Below are 18,336 nucleotides of genomic sequence, written 5' to 3' on the forward strand. Positions count from 1 at the left end.
TTAATAATTTTTATGTGCAAAAATACATGAATAATGTAAAGATGTAATTATAGTTATATGAAATAAGTTTATTAGACTATTATTAAATTTATATGCTTCGAGTAGAGAATGTGACACATATATAAATTAAAATTCAAAATAAGTAAGTGAAGTCTCATATGATTTCACAGAAAACTTTATTTCGTCGCTATAAAGAGAGAGAGAGAGAGAGAGAGAGAGAGACTAAATAAGACACTTTATATAATATAAAGTTCTCTCTCTTTATATATGAAGATAAAAACTATTTTTCAGGAACAAAAAAAATCATATGCATAATTACACCTTATAAATTTATAAATGTTAAAAATTTGTTTCTAGAGGGAAAAAATAACAACATATACAACTCCGTCTTGTATCATTATCAACAATGTGACTTTGTTTTATATACAACATAGCCACACAGAATTAAATTCATACAAATCCAAAATTTTTTGATTTAATAGCGAGAAGTAATTTGTGTCGTAACACATGACGAGAGCTGTACAGTGGAACATATAATCGGGAAATACATGTATTTGCGGTTGGTAGATGCGCGTCATCTGCTGGCCGAATTGTTACGGTCGGCATCGGTTGAAAGCCATCTTCGCTTGCAGGTAGCGCAGGAGAACCAGTCCAAAAATATACCTACAATATATGAAAATAAATTATTATATAAATACAATTATAATTTATTTATATTAATTTGAAAATAATAATTGCCGATTTATAAAGATTCACAAGTTTTCAGTAGGAAAATAATTTAAGCAAAAATTCTTACCAAGTCCTGCCTTTCTACGTGTGACATTTTCTCAACGATGGACCATAACCAACGTTTAAATTTAACCAATCTTTCCGTCGATTCACCAGACTCATCATTAAATGACGTATACGATATTAGAACTGACACGTTAATATCTCCAACTCCATTCAAAAGGAGTCTCAAATCTTCGGAAGTTAAACCATCGAGCGCTCCGTCGGGAAGGACATCGAAAACTCCATCACGCATAGCATGCAAAGCTTTTTCTTGTACCTTGATCATACGAACTTCAGCATATTTGCGTACATAATCATATACATTATTCGCAGTTACTTCTATGTCACGACCATTGGATACAAGCTCGATTGAACCACCTCCTTCTTCGGGACATAAATCAATACTGAAATTCAAAATAATTTTTGAAATGACAAATCGTGCGTGCGTGCATACGCATATATCTTCTATAAATATCAGAGTGAGAATTTGTAAAATCTTTCGTCCTATCATCGCATACAATAAATAAAAACACACGTCATTTGCTTTATCAAAATCGTAAATAGCTTTCAACTCTGACAGAATTAATTTTTGGATTCATGTTAAATTTTTTAAGAAATATTTAAACTATTCTTTAATATTTTATATAAGAAAATATATATATACACAAGGTGTTAAAAATCATTCATATTCAGAAAAGTATAATGCATATGTATCAATTTTTCGATTTTTAAAGGAAATTTTGTTAAAAACAAATTCTACGAAAAAATTATTCTTTTTTAATTAATTTTTATTATAAAATCATTATTTTCCCAATTATACTATTAGTTACGAAACATATGCTATACATACAGCATATATTTCACATGTATGTGTATATATGAGTATAAGATGATTTATTTTGAAATGATCAGAAAAAAATATTTTATTAAAAAAAATATATATATTTTTTTAATAATGTCTAGTTTTTAGAGAAAAATAACATAATAATCTTGGTTTTTCCGTGAATAAAATCGTTGAAATCACGTCAAAATCGACTTAATTTTTTTAAAAGAAAACTCACTATTTTTTTCTCATTATTATTATTATATAACTTTTGTTGAAAACATTCTTTGAAAAATAAGCTATATGTTTTTAAAATTATCCGTTCAGATTAAAATAAATTATTTTCAAGTTGTTAAAAAAGGAGTTCAGAATTGATACTCATTATATTGACTAAAAAATATTTAAACTCAAAAATAAAATCATGTGCATATGCATGTATGACTAAATGATATAAAATTGTACCTGAATGTAAGGTCCAACGCAGAGAATAAACTATTACTGTCTTTCGTTTCAGCATCGATAACCAGTTGTCGCAAGCTTTCATAAATAACAGAATCGAAAAATGCAAGATCGTGGAAACGTATAGGCCTTCCTAAGATATATTTAATTACATGACGATTCAAAAATAGTGGACAAAGCTCATTTTGTAAGAGGCACAATCCTATAAGTCTAAAAGCAAAATATAAAACATTTTAATTATTACATGTATAATGAAAATGTAATCAATATAATCATATAATCAAGAACGCGAAACTTACCTTCCTACGTTCCTGAATGCATTTAATCGTTCGTAGCTGCCTCTGCCTTGTCTTGGTGTATAAAAACCGCGTTTACCGGGAGAATAAAAAAGCGGAGCATTATCTTCGGTGTCATCTAAAATGCTATTTTCCAATTTTTTCTTATTTGCCGCGCAACGTTCGGTTAAGCTAAATACATCGAGATCCAGCATTTCACTAGTTAAATCTTGAGTATGACTATGAATCAATTCAAATGCTTCTTCAACTTTTTGTCGTAGAGCATCCTCTGAAGCCAATAGCATCAATAGTTGGGCCGGTGATAATTCCAACAACATACCAGTTATTTTTTCAGCCAATGCTGGTCGTAAAGCATGTACCTATGTCAACAAATAAATAATAATTATACAAGAGAAAAAATCTATAAAATGGATTTGCTCATTACTGAACAAATATAAATCTTAAATATATTTTTAAAAAATGCATGGAGTAAAACCTTAGGATACAATCTGTCGCCAAGCTGTTGCTGATGCATGGTCAAGTGATCGTTACTAGGATGATTAATCGGCAAGGGGTGAGTACTGGCTGATGAGCTACCAGGTGTGGAACTATTGTTTCCTTCAATTGTGTTAGATGGGTGGAAAGAACGAGCATCGAAAGATAAGGTCCGGCGTGTCTCGCGACATTTTCCAGAAGAACGTGTATTCTGAAATAAGATTGTGTAAAATAATATCGTACAATATATTCATATATACATAATTATATAATAAATTGGAAACTAGTTTTTATATCAACATACTTGTCGTCTGAGATCACGATCACGATCCCTGCTTTTCAGTTTCTGTAAAACATTGTATTGCGTGTATTTCGATCCTACTTGTGCCGCTTCGAGATTCGGAAGCTTTTCATTCGCAAGTAATGCCTAAAGAAATAATAATGTAATCCTCTTATAGTTAAGGACCGTCTTATGCTAATTTTATATTTCGTATTTTATACAAACTTCAGCAATTGCAGTATAAAAACTTCGAGTAACACCAGCTCCCTCGCCAGGCTCATCCTTGAAAAAGACTTTAACTCGACTCACTGCCAAAGGCGGAGTGTTCGAAGCTCTTCTATTGTATATATTATACTGCGTATTTAATTCTTTCATTGTCTGCACCAATAACTGTGTTCTGTCTCGTTCCACCTGAATAACGCGAATAATAATTTGATATTCGATAATTTGTTGCGTATAATTTATTATTAGTTACATTAGTTATATATCACATTATACTCGATATATTATTGATTTGTATGAATATATTACCTTGATAGTGATATCTTTTTGTTGTGAATTTCTAAGTTTTTCCATATCTCTACGGAATTTAGCTTCCTTCACGGGAAACCCTCCTAATTCAGATACAACTGAACCAGCTTCTAAACCTACATCTTCCATAAAAACTCGTCCAAACAAATCCAACGCCAATCGCCATCGTCCTAACAAAATATTATGCGAGATATTTGTCCCAATTGACGATACTGCTTTAGCGGAATCTATTGGACTCGTTTCAACGGTTTCGTGAGCAGATATCTCATGACTTGTGGCGGCTGGATCGACTTCTTCGGATACATTTTGACTATCGATAGTTGGCACCACTAATATTTCAGGTGCACCGATTTTATTTGATTCCTTTTGAAAATAAATTGTGATTCAATAAACATAATACACACGCACACACACACACGCACACGCACACACACGCCACACACACACGCAACATATACAGAATATCCCAAAGTTGGCGCAGCATTTTCTAATGGCACATATTTGATATTATTTAAAAACGATTTTTTCCTCAGCAAAAATATCGAAAAAAATAATTTTTTTCAAGCTCCTAATTTTTGCCATAATGTAGCAAAAGTAAAAAAAAAAAAAAATTACTCTTTCAATTCTCCACAAAGTTTAGGTTGCAAATAATTTTTATCAATCGTTTATAGGAAATTATTGAGGTTTCGACAATCTGTCATTAACAGATGATGCATTGATTTTAGAATACTTTGTATATACATACATATGTGTGTGTGTGTCGATATATACATATATATATATCGCAAGCAAAAATAGTTAGCAAATCACGCGTCGAGTACAGAAGGCAGACAGTCGCGGCGCGGCGCGGTGCGTCGCGAGCGCCCAACGCAGCTGATCGTCCGACGTGTGATTACCACCGCATGAGTCGCTAACTATTTTATCTTACAACATAAAATAATGCTTTAAATAAAATTTTGGTAAAGAAGAAAATGTCTTAAAATTCCGTCAGGAATGTGTTTCTTCGAAATTATTGCATTCACGATGCGAAGGTTTCAGTCAATCACAAGATCGCCATACACACATCGCGTGTAACAATCAGCTGATTGCAGCATCCGACGGCCGGCGATCCGGAACAACTTTTGCTAAGGTGACGTTATTTTAAGAAACACGTATTCCTGACGTAATTTTAAGACATTTTCTTCTTTACCAAAATTTTATTTAAAGCATTATTTTATGTTATAAGATAAAATAGTTAACGATTCATGCGGTGGTAATCACACGTCGGACGGTCAGCTGCGTTGGGCGCTCGCGGCGCACCGCGCCGCGCCGCGCCGCGACTGTCTGCCTTCTGTACTCGACGCTTGATTTCCTAACTATTTTTGTTTGTAACTCAAAAATTACGCTTCAATTCAAATTTTGGTAAAAGAAAAATCGCCTTAGAATTGTATCAGGAATGCGTCATTTTATGGACGGAAGGTTGTTCCGGAACACCCTGTGTATGTGTATATATATACACAGACAAAAAATAATCACGATATCACTTACGGTTACTGTTCCAGCTCTGACTATGACACTTCTATTACTTTTGCACATGTCTTTGCCCTTGATGCTTGCTGTTGCATCACTTTGATTATTTGTAGATACTATAATAGGTGCTCTATCAATTTGCTCTGCTACGAGAGAATGTCCTTCATTAGCATGATTACATGATTTTAATTTATCCTGAAATTTTTTGGTATTAATTATTAATTTCATATACTTCTCCTTAATATTTCACTTGTAAGACATTTTATAAGCTTATGTATAAGAAAAAAGAATGTGCACTCCAATATCATTATAGGAAAATATTTTACCATATATTTGATAGAGTTTAAGTCCCCAGTGGAATTTCTTCTTGATTCTAAATTAGAATTAGAAAGCGGTCCTTGTACAACTTGACTAAATGTTGGAGTTGTCAGATTGTTATGACTGTCTGTGCCCTGTCGTGCAGAGAGGCCTAGTCTTGTTGGCAAACCTTCCAAAGAATTTTGACTAGATCCAGCTGTATTAGAATAAGTTGGCTGTCTCGGGATACCAAAGAGATCTTCGCGTCTTGAATGTGGCTGCAATAAGTGTGGCTGATCAGCTAACGGCAGCGCTTCACCTATTACAGTATCAAATGGATCTAAAGGCGGGCAACCAAGGCACAAGGTAGAATCTGATCTTTGTAGAAAAGGATGTTTCCTTCCTTTTGGTGTCGAATTGCCGTGATTTCCAGATCCACATATGGGTACTTGAAGTAAATCTGGATAATCGACAGAATCTGTTTCCATGGCAGTTGGTGCTGGTGAATTGTATTCCTCACCTTCGTCATTGTCATTTTCATCCTACAAACAAGATCATTATGTTAAGAATTTAAAAATTGGTAAATAATTATATGATAAGTTCAATTTCCGAAATTTTTAATATGCAAAAAAAATGTTAGTGTTTTCTTTATTATAAATACAAATCATTTTAACATTCTCAATAGTTCAACAAAGTTCAACAAAGTTCAACAAAGTTATGCTTTTTTTCTCCTATTCTATAATACTATATTTAATTTAAAAAATTTAATATTATATAATTATTTAAAAAAAAAATAAAATATACATATTTTAAATAAAGCCATTTTCATATACCTGATCATTCCAACTAGAAAAAGTAGACGATTCTTTCTGAGTCTCACTTCTGGAAGCGAGAGGTTCCGAAAGAGAACGCATGTAATATACAAGTGCATCAAATACATAAGCGACATGTCTTAAAGCTGAAACGTCTAAAACCGGTAGACTATCTCTATGTTCACTATTGTGGGCGCGCATTAAAGACAGGCAATATGATAAGAATTCGCGTCTCGCCGAATGCGCATCGCCACCTGAAATATATTGCAAAATATTTCTTTTTATAGTTGTATAAAAATTTTTGGCTATAATAGTTAAAAGTTAGCATAGATATTTACATGTACATGTAATCATACAAGTTATGTATTTTAGGACATGATAAAATATAAATAGTCCAATATGTAAAAATATATAACAAAAATTAAGGATTAAATATAAGATTATAAGGCAAACCTTCGCGTTCTCTATTGCTTCTCGGAGGCTCGCCAACGCCTGCAAAACCAACGGTGAGTCGTGTTGAAGCTTGAGGAGTGGAGATATTTGAGCTGCTAGTGATACTGCCGCGAGGGTTCCGACCTGTATTTCCTTGTAAAGTCAACGAAAGAGCGGCTGTGTTCAATAAACCGCTAAAATTACCACCGGACAAAGATGGAGTATTATTAAGAGGATGTTCGGGATGAGTCGGATCTGCGCTACGTGTCAAAGATACTCCGAATCTCAATTGTGCCTCTGTAGCATCCATCACTGTGAGTAACCAATCCCAAGTAGGCTTCAAGTGAGCTTCTAAATATGACTAATGAAAAAAATAATTCGTTACACTTCTTTGACTTGACTTATAAAAGTTATTAAATGTAATAATATGATGCAATAAAATAAAAATTAGAGCAGGAAGTCTATACAAATATTAAAAAATTCTCTGATTTTTCAAGTATTTCCATTCAAAATTCCAGATAAAGAAAATATTGATAAAGTTTTCTAGTACAACTTTCTAAAAAATAATTCTTTTATTGTATGCATTTTTTAATATTTTGCACTCACATAAAAAAAAAAAAAAAATAATAATAATAATAATAATAATAATAACAATAATAATAGAGTGCTTCAATTTGAAGTGCTAGTTTTGCAAATGTACTGAAAAAATTGAATAGTTTTCATAAGATAAACATTTTTCACTTGCATATAACACATTTTCATTTTTTATTACTAAAAATTACAATAAAAAATATGTATTGTTATAAATTTTGTTATAAATTGTTATGTTTTATTGGTATAAAATATATTCAATATTTTTTTAAGATGTTGAAAATATATAAACAGATATAGATATATTATCCCTAAGAGAGAACAAGAGAGAAGAATGTCAAATGCTTTCTGCTCCAGAGAGAACAATGCCAAGAAAGCATCTTTTGTGGGGTTTACATACCTGTAAACTTAGAGCATCTTGAAAAGTAATCTCTATCAACCGTGGCAAGGTGGGCGCTAGATTCTTATAATCTTGCATGATAACTAACAGATCGGCAATTTGCCGAATAACAATTCCAAATGCTCGAGCCAAGCAACTAGCAGTGGTCCCCATGGTTATAGGTTCTTGCGTAGTTGCAACAGCCGACGTGGCAGTGGTTCGTCTTAAAGATGCGGGATCAATAAAAACTAGATTACTTCCACCTGTTACTCGTAAACCTGCTGTGCGCGTGTTCGATTCACGATTGCGTATGGCCCATTGCATGTATACAGGTGCAAGATTATTACGATGTAAATGACCAGATGACCCACTGAAATAATACGTAAGCAATTGCATTTCCAAGCAAGTACTCAAATATATACTCTCTTTTCCCCATATATTTAAAACATATTAAAATATTTTTTTGTTCCGATTGCTTATCAATCGTCTTTATCTACTCAAATGTCAAAATCTTATCAAAAAAATTCCCTAATCTTTCAGATATTTTTATTCAAAATTCTAAATAAAGAGAATATTTTAAAGAATTTTTGGTGTCATTTCCTAAAATAAATTTTTTTATTGCATGTGTTTTCAAAAGTTTTACTCATACAAAGGAAAAACACAGAACCTCTTATATTTCAAGTGCTAAGTTTGTAAATGTACTGAAAAAGACTGAATAATTTTCGTAATAACAATTTACCTTCTACGTTCTAATTGTTCATCACCAATTTGGAAATCCTCATTATCTTGTTCATCTGTTTCACCGGCTTCACTTTCGTCGTCCTCTTGTTGACTCGATTCTCCTGATTCATCCTCAGGGAACAATAATATCGATCCCATTCCACCATCGGAACCAGCGGTCGCACCAGTTTGTACGCTACGTTGCGCGGATGCTGCATCCTGATTGCTATGATTGTCATCTGAATCAGACTCAGTTTCCGCTTCCGCCAAAAGATCCAATTCTGTATCTGATTCACCATCTCCAGCTTGTTCTTCACCAACACCACCGGCATTCGAGTCAACTTCACCAATTGGTTGGCCAGTAGCGGTTCCAGAAACACCTGATTCCTCGTGTTCACTAATATCACCATCCATGTCCATAGGTATTTCTACACAAGCATAACATGTAGTTGGAGACACGACATACATTATTTTACATGCCAAAAGATACATTTATTATTAAGAACTATTTTTTTTTCCTTATACCTTCTCCACCTTCTGCTTCATCTACAGCAGAAACATCTCCTCTTGAAATTGCTATATTATTATTTGCTTGCTGTGTTTGTAACGCTGCGTCCAATGTCTGTGAACTAACACCACTGTGAGGTATTAAAGGCTCTATAGAAAATAATTCCTCTGAACTATTAATCACTTCAATAGCTGAACTCGTTAACGTAAACGGTGCGGTTGGGCGTGCCACACCTAATCTGACAGGTGCTATCAATGAATCTGCTGTTTCACATAATTCCTCTACAGCTAATTTGATTAGCGCTTGAAAAACCTTTCGACATTTCATAAAAGGTTGTGAAGCTTGATTTGTGCTATAAAAAAAAATTAAACAATTTTTTTCAATATGATATTTCAATTAAACAATATGATATTTATATTTATATTTATGTGTACATTAATTATGTAAAACCTCAATTTAAAAAAATTGTTGAGAAGAAAAAAGAGTTTACATATACATATAGATATAATATATAATTTAAACTTTAAAAGATATATGATCAAATAAAAGTATAAATATTAAAATATGTTACCTTCGTCTTTTTGTCGTGTTTGGTGCCATTTCTATAGTGAAGATAACAAATATACGTGCTACGGATCTTACAAATCGACGCGCCACATTATTCGCTTCTTCCTGTCGTCCAGGCACAGATTCATCTTGCAATTCTCTAATCAGAGTAGTGAGCAATGTATCGAGCATCTATCAATAGTATAAAATCATTAGGATTCTGTATAACTTACACAAAAAAAAATTGCTCAATTTCACTATACATATTATTAATCCACTTACTTCGGCGCTACATTTAGTAAATAAGGTATGTGTAAATTTGTCTAGTAATGCGGTACCACTTTGCCGGCATAATTGTCCTTGATCACCAAATAATTGATTAGTACCATTTTCAGAAACACCTGACATAATCATACATTGAACAGCTGGCCAATCATTCAACAATCTTTCAAGTGCTTTTCGACTGAATCGAGGAGGCTCCAAATCATGATCTGGCATATCTGAATCTGTGCCTAAACCTATAAAAAGAACTATATATGTTTTTAAATCATCAACTATATATATTATATACAAGGATAACAATTTATCCATATTATATATATACTTGCGGAAAAACTTCATATAAAACGGAAAAAAAAATAACAACATACGATTTTTTTATTTTTTTACTTTAAAGAAATTATAAATATATATATAATCAATAAAAATTATAAAAAATATACCGTCTGATGTCGGTGCTTTACGACTAGCCGAGGTTGATCGCTGTCTAGGTGCTGATCTAAATTGTCGTTGTTCGACTAGTTGTCTTCCAACTGTTTGCACCAAGAATAACAAAATACTTTCACCCCTAATGCCAGTATAAAAAATAGAAATTTATTATTTAAAAGGAAGAATAACAATTATGATACCATGTATAAAATTCACGAGACTAAATTTTACCGTGAATTAATCTTCGTGGCAAGATCAGTGTTGTTTATGAGACGACACAGCAAATCATATCTCGCACCTTGATGACCGGCAATGAGAGCACGACATTTACATTTTTCCCAACAATCGCAATATGCTGTGGGAGAAGTTATCTTAAGTTTGCAATCGTGACCTCTATGACAAACACGAGCGCATTCAGTGCAACAACACAAAGATCCCGTCAAACCGCAAGTTCTACATTCGAAAATGTCCTTAAAATGAAAAAAGAAAGTTTTAATTGAATAAAGAAATTTGCCAACAAATACTTTTTTTTTTACACAAAGTATTCAAAATACTTGATTAATATGTTCAGCTCCAGTCCATGTGAAACTGCACGTATCGTTGCAACAAGTAACAAATAACGGAGATAGATCTGGACTGGCATCAGCTGGCAGTATCATGGCTGAAATATCTTTTGCATCTTTGCCTACTTTTTGTATAGTGTCCAATAAAATAAGAGCTGCATGATACGCACGAACTGATACGGCGAGCATGAGCGGAGTTTGTCCTTGAGCATCCCTTTTTATATAAAGAAAAAAAAAGATATATAATATTCATATATAAAAAAATCGTTGATATGTATGTATATATAAATATGTGTGTGTTCTTGCTTTAAAATTGTATCTAAATTTTAGTCGTACTTTGCTGTCAGCAATTCCTTCAAATGTGGTACTAGAATATTATTTTCGCACATATATTTTAGTATAAGCAGTGCATTATGTCTCCTTTCAACAGAATCTATAATATATGTATTATTAGATGTAACTCCAATATCTAAAATAATAACAAAGATTTAAAAAATTTATATTGCAAGTATTATAATGCAAAGTATCGCAAATAAATGTTCGTATTTTATTAATTATAAAAGAATTATTAATTATAAAAGATTTATTAATTAGAAAACAAAGATACTTACTAGATTTATTCATCATAGATATGCTAGCAGCACCTATGCTTAACAAACTGTCCTCTTCTCCGGATGTATTATCAAATGCTTCAGGTGGCCAACTTAATGTCGGAATTGGCTCTTCAATAGGTGCGGAAGTATTGTCTACTGTATTCGATACTAATTCGCGTTCAATAACTTCAATAAAACAAAAATTGATATGTGTGTATGACATAATATTAAAATAAAGAATAACCAAATTCTTATCATACATATTAAAATCGCTATGGATGTTACCTTGTTCAGTTTCTTTATTGGAAGTTGGTGAACACATGTTAACACAAGCATGAAGTATATTTCGATTGCCATCACAGCGTTCTTTTAGTATTGTTTGGATTTGTGAATTTGCATTTAAATATGTCAAATTGTTCTCTATAAAATAAAAAAATATTTGCATATTAAAGACACATACATACCTCTCTCTCTATAATATATGACAATTGCATATGACATAATTATTACACTTGCATTATTTATCACACACATACGCACACACGCACGCACGCACGCATACTTTTACATTCTATATACATTATAAAGTCATATCTATCTATACACTTACTTAGATCTTGTTCCAAATTACAAAATACTTGTTTTACACTCTCGTAATCACATCGCAATATACGTGGCATAAGCAGAAGATTGTCGAATGCTAATGCGATAACTGCAACCTGATTTTTTAAGTTGGACGAATTAGAGCAGCTAGAAATGGGAATAGTTGCTGCACCGATGCAATTTACTGGTACTAGATCCAGCCAATTTGGGTCACGTATGGCGTCAGCACAATCTTTCGCAATCGGGTAAATAGTGTTATTACCATCTCGTAAAATCATAGAACATTCAATATTCTAAAGAACAAAAATTATTTTTATTTTTTTCTGAAAACTTATAAAATGTTATCCACATTATTTTATTTGCAAATACTATTATCAACATACTTCTCCTGCACTTGTAAGATTAATATTTTGAGGTTGTAGCCCCAAAAATGATGAAATATCAGATGGAATATAACGATCTTGAACATATCTTCCTGTACTTAAATTGTACACTACATAACTCAATTTGTTTCCACTTTTCAATATAGCATGAATACCTATAAATATATGTATATATATATATGTGTGTATATATATATATATATATATATATATATATATATATATATATATATATAATTAATCTGTAATATTCCGTAATATAATTTGCTTCTATATTTTAATTTAACAGCAATAATAGTACTGAAATACTAAAGATTATCATATATAAAAATAACTTTTTAAAAGAAAGTACCTTGTCCATCAATGGATATAGTTAACAAACTATCATTTGAACTTTCCATTATATTAACTCTTCTAGGTGTTCTTTGAAAACAATCCGGAGCTCGTGGATTTAATGACGATTTAATTACCTGTAGAAAAACATACAAATTTAAATATTTAGGTAATTAGGTATATTAGGTATATTACATATACACAAATAGATATTATCATTACCTGTAACTCATCTTTACGTAAGAGCCTGCAATCTGCTAATAATTTCATTGGCTCTTCTGTTGTAAGATCCTTAAAATCTGATTGACTAAAATCCTTTTCTTTAATTTCCTTTTCTTTTGAATCTCTTGAAAAGAATTTAACTGCTACATAGCAACCATCAACTTTGATAACTTTCCCTATTAATATAAATGAAATATATAATATTAAAGCATCTTATATAAACTCTAATTTTTAAAGAAAATCTATAGCTGTAAATGATAAACATACCGATAGGTACAGTTTTGACATCTTCGACAAAAACAACATCTTTTAGTTGCCAATCCTCTTCGTCCTTTCTATCAAATTCTCCTTCACTTCGAGGTGTTATACGTTTCTGCCGTTCTAAAAATCATCATTGTTTTGTAAAAAATTTTGTTGCTAGATGCATTAAATAAAAATATATTTCAGTAGACCCCTCTAGATATAGTAAAATCTCCATCGTTTCTCGCGGATCAATGCAATACTCTTCGAAATGAGCAGATAACTTAAAGCAACTCCCTTCAACTCCCTTCCCAAAATCTTAAAAACTTCAACACTTTTTACATTTAAACTAATAGCATGTATCTTACTGTGACTTGTTGTAATGCTGCCAGTATCACTACAAGTACTTGAAGCTGGTGATGGTGGAGGAGGCATATCAAGTCTGTCAGCAGTTTCCTTATGATTCGGTTTGTTTACAACTGTTGTGCTTCCGTTTCCATTAGACTCGCGTTTATCAGTATTTGCATTAGATACATGTGTACCAGCAGGTAATATTTTAAATCTACAAGTAGCATCTACATTCCATGCTGCTGATAGCAACTGTCCCACTTTTGGTATACCATTAGCTATTGTAAATCCTAAAAAAATAAATTATTTATTGTTTACAATTGATAATAACTGTCATTTATATAATACTGAATTTATATAATACTGAATCATTTGTAAAATACATTAAAGTTTTTACCAATAGCTCCTGGTTGATAAACTGGACTATTTTTCATGCATACATGCGTTCCATAACTAATGTCACTAGATAAAACTGTGGATGGCCTGTGCTTGCGTGATTTTGCTTTGTATTTTTCCCACAATTTCTTACGTTGTGCAAATGGTAAAACGCCCCTAAAAGAGAAACATTTAAAAATATTAATCTTAATCTTAATTAAAAAAAAAAAGAAAAAGAAAATGTTATACTCACCACCAATACAATGTTCCACTTTCGAGTCTTGCGACAGTGTACAAAGCACATGTATAAAGTGATACAATTTTATCCAATGTAAATTCAGTAAAAGCTTGTGCAGGATGCTCAAGACGGGAAGCAACATGTCCTAAAAGTTCATCAAGCCAAGTTGCTACTTTTCCATTCTCCGTACTAACAGAACATCGAATTGCTGTAGCAGATATATTGATTATTTTTTCTGTTGTCAATGCCAATGGAATGGTTTTTGGATGATGCACATTTGGATTCTGTAAAAATCAATAATACATATTTTATAAAAACGTCTAAAAAAATATATTACATTATTAAAATGTGTAAGTACATCTGCATTTTTATACGGTTCCGATTCTGTCCATTTCCATTGATACAATTGCCCTGATACAGAAACTGCAATTAGTTCACTGTAAAGCGATGCGATTTGTACAAAACGGGGTACTGGATCGTTACTGCGATCGTGCCACCATTCTAAATCTTCAGATATCCATAGTGGACTCTGCGATGCTAATTCTTTCTTCTTATTATCTAAAATATCAAAATATATAAATTGCAATCCTATAAATCATTAAATTATATATTAATAAAGTATTCCATATACACACAGATATATATATATATATATATATATATATATATATATATATATATACAGGGTGTCCTGCAAAGATTGTGCCAACGCTCGTGAGCGGGTAGAGCACAGTAAACTGAACAGAAAAGTCCTTTACCATTTTTTTATCTGAGCTTTCTTTTCGTTTTTGTACGATGTTAAAGTTAGCTAATCAGCTGCTGCCTATACAGCAGAAAGCTGTCTCGTTTCTCTGACCCCCGACGTCCTTCTTTTGTTTTCCGTTGTAGACAGGCGCTGATTAGCTAACTTTAACATCGTATAATAACGAAAATAAAGCTCAGATCAAAAAATGGTAAAGGACTTTTCTGTTCAGTTTACTGTGCTCTATCCACTTACGAGCGTTGGCACAAACTTTGCAGGACACCCTGTATGTGTATATATATGTGTATGTATATATATATATATAATATATATATATATATATATATATATATATATATATATATGTAGGACTCAGGTATTTTATGTATATACATATATATAGAACTCAGGTATTTTATACAAAAATTTATGAAAAATTAAGCGCTTAATTTTTCATAAAATACCTGAATCCTTTTCCCATGAGTCTTTAAGAGCAGTTTCCAACCAACGACGCGGACCATAATACTGACGCTCTCTCCACCTACTAAAACTATCACGGTCTCTATTATCTCTTTCATGAGATGAACGCTCGCCCTCTCTGTCGTTTCCTAAACGGCGCGAAGAGCTTCCACGACTAAAAATAACATTTTTTTTTTATTAAATATATGAATGAGAAATACTGATGTATAAGATCCTACAACTAATGTATCCTACAACTAATGATACAAAATAATGATTCTATGTGGATAAATAAATCGAAAGTGCATAAAACTTTTTTTTATAAGCCTTTGTTTTTGGCTTTCAAAATTGATAATATATTACACTTTTTTAAGCTTGAATAATCTCACATAATCTTATATTATACATTATTGAATTTATCTTAATAGTCATTAAAAAAATATTAAAAAAAAAATTTATCTAGATCTTTTTATGCACAATTTTTCTTCAACTTTATACATGAAAAAGTATAATATTTAAAAAAATTTTATTCGAGTTTTTTTTTTTCATGTAGGATCATTATATTCCCAGTTGTATCATCAGTTACGTGACACCTTATATGTGCTTATTAAGATAAATTAAAAAATTAATTACTGTCTTATTCCCGTGTATCCAAACATATCTTCAGAAAACATAGAATCAGCATCAATTATAACTGAATGCTCATTGCTAAAGCCACTATCTAATAGTGATATAAGATCTTCTGGAACATAACTGTCTGCTGCATCTTCCGCATCATCGCCTTCTTCGTCCTCTCGTGACAGAAGATTGTTTACTGCTAAGTTAACATCTAAATTTGTACGCTACAATATCATAATTATTTTATTAACTTATCTTATCTCTTTTATTATTATTTCATTATTCTTTTGCTCTAAATAATAGTAATATTTATAAACCTGTAATTCTCTGATAATCAGATTACGACTTTTTCCTTGCAGTACTACTTGTGCCTGAGATATCAGATCTTCAGGTACAAATGGTGCTGGTACAGACGGGATAGGGCGTGAACTGCTGCTACTTCCTCCTCCCATAATTACTCCTGGTGGTGGTCCTACACGACCACCAGCACCACTCCCTCCGGCATTGCTACCTCCACGAATCGCAGAACTGTTACGCATTATCCGTGCACGTGAGCGTGACATTCCTGTTCTACCACTATTGCTACTATTTCCATTTCCATTTGGTGTAGAATTAGAATTTCCAACATGATTTTTATTTGTACTGTAAAAATACATATGCACTCATATATATGTGTATATATATATATATATATATATATATATATATATATACACAGAGTATTTTCTAACAGTTGCAACAAACTTAAACAAGAGATAAATTTTGAAAAAATTCATCAATTTAAGAAAATCTATCACCTCTTATAAATAATCTATATATAATTTCCAAATTTAAATTTTGCCTTCATATTCAAACTATATTTATTTCATTTCTTTATACTTACTTTCTATTAGGTTCACTTTTACTCAAGTCCAATCTATCAGATAACACTGTATATGCAACTCGACATATTCTATTATCCTCTGTAAGAAGAGCGATATGCGTTGGTCCTACTACAACACGTTTTATTGGTACTTTTAAACCATTGAAAGCTGATGGTGTTACAAATCCATATCTATTGATTTTATCTGCTACTTCTTTCAACCTAAAATAATCAAAATATAAAATATAATTTAAAAAAATAATTTTTTAAATTAAATTACATTACTTTCTAGAATAAACTAGATAATTTTGATTTGTGTAATTCATATTAAAACTGAAATTTTTTAAAATATGTTTTAAAAGATATAACCTTTTTCTCATTTATAACAATAACAGTATATGTCACAAAATGCTATGAAATTTTCATATTAAAATAGCTTGTGATTATTTATTCAATAATTGTACATGTTAAATATATTATATTTTTTCCTAAATTTTATATTCTTTAATAATACATTGCCAACTTAGTTTCATTAGAAAATATTTAATGTATGCCTTAAAACAATTATATTTATAGGTTGCCATAAAAGTATGACATTATTTAGTGATTATACGAGATCAAGGATGATATATTGTTCGCATAGGTAGACATGTAGATATACGCAAAATAAGAAATAGGAATAATTGAATACGAAATAACATTGTAATATATTGTAATAATGTAAAAACGATATCTCTCTTGAAAGACCATAAAAGAATACTCATTGAAAGCATACGTACATACTTAAAGATACGCTAATGGAAAACCGATAACGGATGGATATTTCTCTCACCTGTCAATAAGTTGATCGTCCGTTCCTGGCAAAGGATGAACGACGAAGTGAATCGAAGTCATAATAATGCCTTCTAATTCAGATGCGCCGTTCGAACTTGTCGAATTGTCCTTTTACTGTACACAAAATTTCACTGATCGACAGCAGAATGATATTCGGCCATGTTTTTGCTCTGTTGTTACGTGTTCTTAAACGCAGATATGGCTGGTATGATACGCTTGATTCGCGTTCCTAAAGACATCCTAAAGATAGTCTGCAAGAACCATGGACTTTTAAGCCGAATCTACAATAGGTGAAGCAAGCCTTAAGCCCTATCAGGCTACGCATTGAAAATTAAAGATCCAAGAATAAAGATTGTTTTAATAATTTTTAATAAAACAAAAAAAAAGAACTAAATTTTTTTTGTCCTGATAGGTTTAATTTTTTGAATCTTTAATCTTAATCTTCAATTTTCAATGCGCAGTCTAATACGGCTATTATTCTCTGATAAGACGATGAGTTAAAAAAACTGAAAATTAAAATTTTTAAGTTATTATATATTATATATTAAAAATATATTATTAAAATTAAAATTAAAAATTAAAATTAAAATTAAATTATTAAAATTAAAGAAAAACTGACTGAATATGATACATCAAAAATAAATAAATTTAATGCATTTCAGAATATTCATGAATTTAAAATATTGCGCGCACACAAACATAAAGCATTTTTTGCTCTTTAAAATTAATAATTAATTTGAAAGTTAAGGTATAAATGGGACATGTAAAATTCAAATTTTTATTTTCA

At 31.4% G+C, this 18,336-nt stretch overlaps 1 protein-coding gene across 3 annotated transcripts; it reads right to left on the minus strand.

Annotated features, from left to right (window-relative positions):
* Positions 1–157: 157 nt before the first annotated feature.
* Positions 158–17,740, minus strand: LOC126848751 (E3 ubiquitin-protein ligase UBR5). 3 transcript variants are annotated; one of them, XM_050589901.1, is made up of 37 exons: positions 17,548–17,740; positions 16,737–16,937; positions 16,171–16,495; positions 15,869–16,077; positions 15,322–15,410; positions 14,393–14,592; positions 14,050–14,318; positions 13,819–13,973; positions 13,442–13,711; positions 13,101–13,214; positions 12,834–13,009; positions 12,631–12,748; positions 12,279–12,433; positions 11,903–12,188; positions 11,578–11,712; positions 11,311–11,478; positions 11,036–11,168; positions 10,691–10,913; positions 10,368–10,606; positions 10,151–10,275; positions 9,711–9,958; positions 9,454–9,620; positions 8,900–9,234; positions 8,394–8,802; positions 7,676–8,024; positions 6,706–7,045; positions 6,274–6,506; positions 5,470–5,982; positions 5,162–5,338; positions 3,635–3,997; positions 3,329–3,514; positions 3,128–3,250; positions 2,825–3,034; positions 2,353–2,708; positions 2,057–2,263; positions 797–1,175; positions 158–663 (listed from the first exon to the last, which is right to left on the minus strand). In XM_050589901.1, exons 1-37 carry the CDS (start codon positions 17,607–17,609, stop codon positions 451–453), a joined length of 8,460 nt encoding a protein of 2,819 aa, XP_050445858.1. In that variant the 5' UTR covers positions 17,610–17,740; the 3' UTR covers positions 158–450. The 3 variants fall into 3 exon arrangements, with proteins under 3 accessions (XP_050445858.1, XP_050445857.1, XP_050445856.1); XM_050589900.1 differs by having other exon boundaries at positions 9,711–9,946; positions 15,241–15,410; XM_050589899.1 differs by having other exon boundaries at positions 15,241–15,410.
* Between the last annotated feature and the right edge of the window lie 596 nt (positions 17,741–18,336).

Source organism: Cataglyphis hispanica, chromosome 4, assembly GCF_021464435.1.
Source record: "Cataglyphis hispanica isolate Lineage 1 chromosome 4, ULB_Chis1_1.0, whole genome shotgun sequence".
Classification (NCBI taxonomy): Eukaryota; Metazoa; Arthropoda; class Insecta; order Hymenoptera; family Formicidae; genus Cataglyphis; species Cataglyphis hispanica.